This window comes from Amblyraja radiata, chromosome 1, assembly GCF_010909765.2.
Source record: "Amblyraja radiata isolate CabotCenter1 chromosome 1, sAmbRad1.1.pri, whole genome shotgun sequence".
NCBI lineage: Eukaryota > Metazoa > Chordata > Chondrichthyes > Rajiformes > Rajidae > Amblyraja > Amblyraja radiata.
This window is the reverse complement of record NC_045956.1, coordinates 76902294-76911233: the sequence shown is the minus strand read 5'-3', so window position 1 is coordinate 76911233 and position 8940 is coordinate 76902294. Positions and strand designations below refer to the sequence as shown.

At 44.3% G+C, this 8940-nt stretch overlaps 1 protein-coding gene across 1 annotated transcript; it reads right to left on the bottom strand.

The window, feature by feature from the left end:
• Positions 1-240: 240 nt before the first annotated feature.
• On the bottom strand, positions 241-5927 carry LOC116972649 (placenta-specific gene 8 protein-like). Its single transcript, XM_033020443.1, has 4 exons — positions 5894-5927; positions 4262-4379; positions 2380-2504; positions 241-342 (listed from the first exon to the last, which is right to left on the bottom strand). Exons 2-4 carry the CDS (start codon positions 4368-4370, stop codon positions 253-255), a joined length of 324 nt encoding a protein of 107 aa, XP_032876334.1. The 5' UTR covers positions 4371-4379; positions 5894-5927; the 3' UTR covers positions 241-252.
• Between the last annotated feature and the right edge of the window lie 3013 nt (positions 5928-8940).

Here is an 8940-nt window from a genome sequence, read left to right as displayed (position 1 = left end):
AACCCGGGTCTCTAGTGTTGTGAGGCAGCAGCTCTGCCAGCGGCACCACTGTGCCACTAGCCTCAACAACACCCAGATATTAAAAAATACATCTTTTTTCAAAAACCCCCTATAGAAAAAAAAGTGAAAGAAAAACGTGTAAAAATGAATAAGCATTCTACTTAAGTCTTTAATCTATTCTTACACAGAAGAATCTGACTGCCTCAACTTACCACATGAAATGCAATGTACGTACGATGAACACTGATCATATCAGTGATGACTGTTTAGTTCCCTTTTAAGTTGGCAGAGAGAACAAGGGAGGAAACACATGGTTATCAGCCAATCGTTACAGAGACTTCCCTGTAAAAGAGCAATAACACAAGATTTTACACATAAGCATTAATGGAGAACAATACAGGACAGGACTAATTAAATTAATCCCTTCTGCCTGCACGTGATCCCTATCCCTCCATTCCCTGCATATTCCAGTTCGTTCCAGACACCCACCACTCTTGGTGTAAACATGTTGCCCCTCATATCTCCTTTAAACATTCCCCCTCTCAGTTTAAATCTGTGCCCTGTAGTATGATAGTATAATCTGCAACTTGCTCCCTTCCCAGTAAATGCACAGCCACCTATTCGATGTCACATGTATTTTCCTCTCCCTCTTATTTTTACCATTAATCTATTTATTGTGCAACTTTGGATATGGGAAAGGATCTGTAGGAGTTCACATTGATCTACAGTGGTTGAAGACAGTCTACACTTAAGTCATGCAACTCTTTACCAATTTTGATGTTGGGTCCTGAAATGTTAACCATTTCCCTTTCCACAAGCTTTGCTCAACTTGCCAAGTGATTCCAATATTCTCTGTTTTTAATTAAGATTCCTAGCATCAATAATTAAAACATTTTTACAAATAGGTTGGTCTGAACTATGGACTTCAAATGATTCTACGTAAGCTGCCTTTGATACGATCAGGTGAAATCATATTTTCCTGTAACTGATAATAAATTTCATGACCATATAACATTTTATTGCTACACAACCTTCAACATCCGCATAATGACACCCATTGCTTAAGAAAGAACTGCAGATGCTGGAAATTCGAAGGTAGACAAAAATGCTGGAGAAACTCAGCGGGTGAGACATCATCTATGAAGCAAAGGAAAATAGATGCTGCCTCACCCGCTGAGTTTCTCCAGCATTTTTGTCTATCTAATGACATCCCTTGTAATTTTGATGCCTATTATTATTTATGCAAATACATTGGGTATAATCTCAGCAGCATATTGAAATTTTATTAGTTGATTAGTGTGTTAAAATTGATGAAACATTTGTTGAGTCCTATGATGTTACAATCTGAGTTTGAGTTCAGTTTTTTAATCATGTGTACCGATATACAGAGGAATCTTGGGGTCCAAGTCCACAGCTCCTTGAGATGGAGATGGAGTGGGAATGGATGCATATTGTATACTCATCTTCATCAGTAAGAGCATTATAAAGGTCAGGAAGTGATGTTGCAGCTTTATAAAATCTTAGTTAGGCCACATTTGGAGTATTCCCTGCATTTCTGATGAAAGGAAATGGAGACTTGGGAGAAAGCTTATTAGGATGCTGCTGGTATTACTTATAAGGAGAGGTTGAACAAACTTGGATTGTTTTCTCTGGAGTGTCGGATGCCGAGACCTGATAGAAGTTTAGAAAATGATGAAAGGCAAAGATGACGTAGACAGTGAGAATCTTTGTCTCAGAGTGGAAATGTCAAAAGCTCGGGGGCATAGCTTTAAGGTGAGTTTACACGGCAAGTTATTTTGCAGAGTGGAACGTGTCGGGAGGGGTGATAGTGAAAGCAGATATAATAGTGGTGTTAATACAACTTTTAGACAGACACGTGGATATGCAGCAAATGGAGAGATATGGATCACATGCAGGCAGAAGGGATGATTTGAATTTGGACTCAAATTGAGCCCAGATATCGTGCGGCAAAGGGCCTGTGTTCTACATTTGACGGTAGCAAGGTGTCGAAAGGCCATCGGGGTGAACTGCACCATTTGCAGGTTGAACCATTTATGGAGGAGCTGATTAAATGAGAATGAGTTTAATGATTACAGCACAGGAGCAAATTGACAATAATTGGATTCTCCACAATTGTTGCTGTGTTGACAAGATGGAAGATGGCATCCAAGGTAAGAACCATGACAAGAGATCAACGAATTAGGGGGTTAATAATGGAGACTTGACAGGAATTGAATACTCTGGAGTTATCCCCAAATTATTTTATGGAACCAATAAATATTTACATAGAATAAATCTCTAGGATATTAAACATTTTATCTATAAAAAGTATGGACATTTTATTTCATGTTCTCATTTTTTAAAATCAGATCTACTTACAGTTATGGAGTACTTTGTCCTGATGAGGGTTCTCATAGCCATGGAAGTCCCACAAAGACAACACTCGTTCATGTCCCCTGCAACCTGACAGCCAAGGCAAATTGTACAGAACGTCCCACAGCAACCTAGAAATAATCAGAGGCAGCAAGCAGTTCATATGTTCTAGGAGCAGAATTAGGCCATTTGGCCCATCAAGTCTACTCCACCATTCAATCATGACAGATCTATCTTTCCCTCTCAACCCCATTCTCCTGCCTTCTCCCCATAACCCCTGACTACCCTTTACTAATGAAGAATCTGTCAATCTTCGCCTTAAAAATAGCCATTGACTTGGCTTCCACAGCCATCTGTGGCAATGAATTCCACAGATTCACCACCATCTACCTGAAGAAATTCATTTTAATCTCCTTTCTAAAGGTACGTCCTTTTATTCTGAGGAAATGGCCTTTGGTCCTAGACTCCCTCACTAGTGGAAACATCCTCTCCACATTCACTCTATCCAGGCCTTTCACTATTCGGTAAGTCTCAATGAGATATCCCCTCATCCTTCTAAACTCCAGCGAGCACAGGTCCAGTGCCTTCAAATGTTCATCATATGTTAACCCAATTATTCCTGGAATCAATTATTTCTGGAATCAACCTCCTCTGCACCTTCTCCAATGCCAGCTTATTCTTCCTCAGATATGGGGCCCAAACCGGCTCACAAAATTCCAAATGCAGCCTGAGCAGCACCTTATAGAGCCTCAGCATTACATCCCCGTTTTTGTATTGTAGCACTCTTGAAATAAATATTAGCATTGCTTTCACCTTCACTCCAGCACTGCCAGGTCCCTTTGCACCTCTAAGTTCTGAATTCTCTCCCCATTTAGAAAATAGTCTACACCTTTATTTCTACTACCAAAATACATGACTCCACACTTTGCCTCATCTGTCACTTCTCAGCCCACTCCCCCAACCTGTCCAAGTCCTTCTGCAGAGTCCCTGCTTTCCCTACACTACCTGCCCCTCCACGTATATCTTTGTACAATCTGCAAACTTTGCCACAAAGCCTTCAATTCCCTCATCCAAATCATGTACACCGTGAAGAGTAACAGCCTCAGCTCAGACCCCTGCGGAACCGCTAGTTACTGGCAGTCAACCAGAAAAAGCCCCCTTTATGGCCACTCTTTGCCTTCTGCCAACCGGCCAACTTGCTGGTATCTTCCATCTGATACCATGGGCTCACATTTTCATTAGCAGCCTCACATGCGGCATCTTATCGACGAAGGCCTTCTGAAAATCCAGGTAAACCATCTCTTCTATTAGAAGTACTAACATCTCATACCTGATGACTTACAGTTATCGAATCTGACCAGAACTCAACACTTGGAGCTGGTTGTGTGAACGGGGCATCAGATAATCAATGCTGAAAATAAACACCAATGCCCCCCCTGTATCATTCCTTATCAGAGTAATGCTGTTCACTCAGCGGAGCAAGGCTGCAGGGTTAGATCATACATGCCGAGATGCCCACATTAACAAAGGGACCCTGCTGGCCACAGGCTATTGGTGGTGATGGTGAGAACACCAGATTGGTGGTGACATTTAACAATCTGGGCAATGAACAATGAATTGTTTGCACAATGTGTCGCCGTGGGCGAGTTTAATATTCAGGGTCTCCAGGGTGTGGAATGGCCAAAGTTACAGAAATGAAACAAAAAGGACATCTTTACAATTATAGGACACATTTCATGATCTCAACACTTCATAAAGCACCATACAGTGAAGTACTACTGAAGTATAGTTTCACTTGCAACTTGGAAAGTGTTTTAAAGAAGAGAAGATTAAATGGAACATTTAAATGGGACTATGCTGGACAGTCTAAAACCATGCACATACTTACATACTCCCACATCATCGAAACAGCTGCACAGTCCAGTGCCCCAGTTGTTTTGCCTGGCAGAGGTAGGCTGGGACATTATCACCACATGACCTGCATTGAACTGTGCCATCTTACTTCACTGGGATAAAATTAGAAATAATCGTGAGAAGTGGTTGATAGCATTTGGCTCTCTTTTGCAACAGTTAAACTTTGCTTCCAAGAGGGTTTTAGATAGAAACATAGAAAATAGCAGGAGGAGGCCATTCGGCCATTCGAGCCAGCATTGTGATCATGGCTGATCGTCCCCTATCAATAACCCGTGCCTGCCTTCTCCCCATATCCCTTGACTCCACTAGCCCCTAGAGCTCTATCTAACTCTCTAGAGCTCTATCTAACTCTCATAGGCACATGAATATGCAGAGAATGAAGAGATAAGGATCACATGCAGGTAGAGGAGAAGAGTTTAACTTGGCATCATGTTCGGCACAGACATTGTGGCTGAAAAGCCTGTTCCTGTGCTATACTTTTCTATGTTACACCAGCCTGAAGAAGGGTCTCGACCCGAAACGTTGCCTATTTCCTTTGCTTCATAGATGCTGCCTCACCCGCTGAGTTTCCCCAGCATTTTTGTCTACCTTCAATAGTTTCAATGTTCTGATAGTTAGTTCTTTACAACATGTTAATGAAAATAAACAACACGCAGTGTATAAACCCAAAGGTAACAGAATTGTTACAGAACAGGAGAGGGCATTTTGCAAGAGCTCCCAAACTACTGCTCATCCCAATCCCAGTCTATATCAATCACATCGAGCTGAGTGTACATGGAGTCACATTCATACTGAACTGAAAATGCATCAAATCCAGATTGGTCTTTCAAAGTTCTATCTATTTTTGCCAAATCATTTTTAAGTAAAGATTTTCATAACTTGGTCTTCACTAATAATTGAAATTTAAAGCACCACACCTCTGGAAATTTAAAATAAAAGTAGAAAATGCTGGTAACATCATGTTTTGGGTGGAAAACTTCACTGAAGCTAGGAGAGGGAGAAACCCCGTTAGTTTTTAAAATGGCGAGGGACAGTAAGACTGGACGGAGAACTGGGAAGGGAGAGGGATGGAGAGAGAGGGAAAGCAAGGGTTACTTGAAGTTAGAGAAGTCAATGTCCATACCGCTGGGGTGTAAGCTGCCCAAGTGAAATATCAAGTGCTGTTCCTCCAATTTGTGCTGGGCCCCACTTGGACATGGAAACAGGCTTTTCCGCCCACCGAGTCCACTCCAACCATTGATCACTCTAGTTTTCTGTTACCCCATTTCCTCAACTACTTCCTTATATACCACATACAGACATTGATTTTAACTTTATGTTTTGGATACCTAAAGTTCAAATTTCAGATTTTCAGCTTCGCCATTAACTCCATTGTTGCAACAGCATCCAAACATTTTGAGATCATACATGCAAAATTTGACGCTTTAGAAAATGCTGTAATAAATCGATAACTGAAGCAAGTGAATCAAATTTAAATTCAACTGACGAATCAATTGTTGCTGCTAAATTGGATGCTTTTGTTTGGTTGGTGAATGGTTAATGTTTTACGTTGTACTAACTATATCATTATTTGCTCTTTACCTGCTAATATCTGTAAATAACTCACCGCTTCTGGTAAGGAAAGATTTCTTGAATCCTCTTTGTCTTGACAGCAATGAGAGAGATGCCTCATTTTCCAGCTTTATATAGGTTTGGTAATACAAGAGGATGGCCTCTTGCCAATTATTTTCTGTTGATAGGTTACTTAACTATTGCTCATTGTGCAAACAAAATGTAGCGCCACTTTTGTTTAACATCTATTTTAAAACATTCTGGCAGTGTTAAGAAAAGGTAAATCACATTAGAAAGACCTACAACCAGACACAAGAAACTGCAGATAAATTGTGAAAATCAAGCTTAGACTAGGGGACTGTTTTAGTGAACAATTGCACTCCATCCACCAAGGCCGACTGGATCTCTTGGTTGCTAACCATTTTAACCTCTTCTCATTCCCATACCAACCTTTATGTCCTGGGATGGGCACAAAATGCTGGAGTAACTCAGTGGGACAGGCAGCATCTCTGGAGAGAAGGAATTTCCTGAGCACCCCAGTGCACTCCCATTTCTCCCACCATCTTCCACGCTCTGCAGTTACCCTGGTCCTTCAAGGTCAAGATGGCGCCTGCCTGCGGCGACTTTTGCGAAGCACCAGAACATAAAAGGTTTACCTACAACTTCCATCGACTCACATGGATCAGGGAAATGGCAGAAATCGGTGCCGTTTCGGACAAGCTGTTTGGGCTCTTGCGATTTCGCGATCTCCCGCAGCTGTGGGAGCCCCGGACTTTGAACTTTCCCACGCTCGCTGGAAATCATCCGACCCGACGGAGAAACACAGGTACGTTACGTGGAAACTCCGGGACAACCTCCAGAGCCGACGGGCTGGATCTTCCAAGAACAATGAAGCTGGAGCTGCCGACTTTGAGGGAATCCCCGTTCCAGCTCAGGTTCGCAGAAACAGCAGGTACAGCAAGTACAGTACCTGGAAACAAAGGGGAAGCCTCCATTGTGTCTGGAAACGTGGCCGACGGGCAGGATTTCAGGTCAGAATGAAGCGCAGGGGACTTTGGCCCCCTCTCCCCACTATCCTACTGGCCAACGTACAGTCGCTTGAAAACAAAGTGGAGGACTTAAGGGCAAGGCTGCTTTATCAAAGGGAGCTGAGGGAATGCTCTGTGTTCTGTTTCACATAGACATGGCTCATCCCCAGCTCCCCAGACTCAGCGGTCCAGCCTGAAGGGTTCTCCATCCACCGTATGGACCGTACACTGGGAAAGGGAGAGGAGGGGGCGTCTGCCTCATGGTCAACTCTGCGTGGTGCTCAGATGTGGCAGTCCTGTCCAACTCCTGCTCTCCACACCTCAAACATCTGGCGCCCCTTCTACCATCCAAGGGAATTCACCTCCGTTATCTTGACCGCGGTCTACATCCCACCCCAGGCAGACGTCCGTCTGACACTGGAGGAGCCGCACGCCGTGGTCAACAAACACCAGACGTCTTACCCCGAGGCATTTACCACCATTGCTGGGGACTTCAATAAGGCAAACCTCAAGAAATCAATCCCCAACTTCCACCAACATGTCTCCTGCTGCACCAGAGGACCTAACACCCTCGACCACTGCTACACCACCATCAAGAATGCCTATCGTTCTATCCCTCGCCCTCACTTCGGTAAATCAGACCATACCGCGGTGCTGCTTCTTCCTGCCTACAGGCAGCAATTAAAGAGCGCACCCCCAGAAGTGAGAATTGAGGAAGTGGGGGGGGGGGGGGGGGGGGGGGGGGGGGGCAGAGGAACAACTCCAGGACTGTTTGGAGTCTGTAGACTGGGCAATGTTCAGGGACTCGGCAACGGACTTGAACGAATACGCCACAGTCGTTACAGACTTCGTAAAGAAATGTGTGGAGGACTGCATCCCTACAAAAACCTTCCGAGTGTTTCCCAAATCAGAAACCTTGGATGAACTTTGAGATCCGCACTCTTCTGAAGACCCGACACCGGGCATTCATGTCTGATGATACTGTGGTCTACAAGAAGTCCAGATACGATCTTGGTAAGGCCATCAAAAAGGCCAAAAGGGACTTCAGCTCCAAACTGGAGGATGAGACAGATGTTCGGCAGCTGTGGTGGGGCCTGAATGTAATCACCTCCTACAAGGCGAAATCAGGAGACAGCTCGAATGTCGGCGAAACATCACTCTCTGATGAGCTCAATGCGTTTTATGCACACTTTGATAGGGAGGATACTGATGTGCCTTCCCGAGCCCCCATTCGCTGTGATGGTAGTTCAATCTCAGTCACAGAGGCCGACGTCAGGAAATCCTTCAGAGGGGTGAACCCTCGTAAAGCACCTGGACCTGATGGTATACCCGGTCGTGTTCTAAAAACCTGTGCGGAACAACTGGTTGGAGTTTTTACGGACATTTTCAACCTCTCACGTCTGAGGTCTGAGGTTCCCACCTGCTTTAAAAAGGCATCAATTATACCAGTGCCCAAGAAGAGTAAGGTGACGTGCCTCAATGACTATCGACCAGTGGCACTAACGCCTGTGGTGATGAAGTGCTTTGAGAGGTTGATCATGGAGCAAATCAACTCCTACCTCGACAAAAACCTGGACCCACTGCAGTTCGCTTACCGCCACAACAGATCAATGGTGGATACGATCTCGCTGGCCCTCCACTCCGCTCTGGACCACTTGGACAACAAAAACTCATATGTCAGGCTGTTATTCATTGATTAAAGCTTGGCATTTAATACAATCATCCCCTCTAAGCTGGTTACCAAACTCGCAGAACTGGGTATCTGCGCATCCCTCTGCAATTGGATCCTCGACTTCCTCTGTCTGTTCGTATTGGTGGAAATGTGTCACGGGAGCACCTCAAGGCTACGTGCTCAGCCCCCTGCTGTACTCACTCTATACTCATGACTGCATTGCCGGTCATTGTGCGAACTTCATCATCAGGTTCGCTGACGACACCACTGTTGTGGGACGTATCACTGATGGGGACGAGTCAGAGTATAGAAGAGAGATCGACCGACTGACCAAATGGTGCCAGCACAATAACCTAACCCTCAACACCAGCAAAACCAAGGAACTGATTGTGGACTTTGGAA

Coding starts and splice junctions, on each gene's coding strand:
- LOC116972649 (XM_033020443.1), bottom strand. CDS start 4,370: ATGGCACAGTTCAATGCAGGTCATGTGGTGATAATGTCCCAGCCTACC. Junction 2,505..4,261: donor TTTCGATGATGTGGGAGTAT/GTAAGTATGTGC, acceptor GATTATTTCTAG/GTTGCTGTGGGACGTTCTGT. Junction 343..2,379: donor GGACAAAGTACTCCATAACT/GTAAGTAGATCT, acceptor GCTCTTTTACAG/GGAAGTCTCTGTAACGATTG.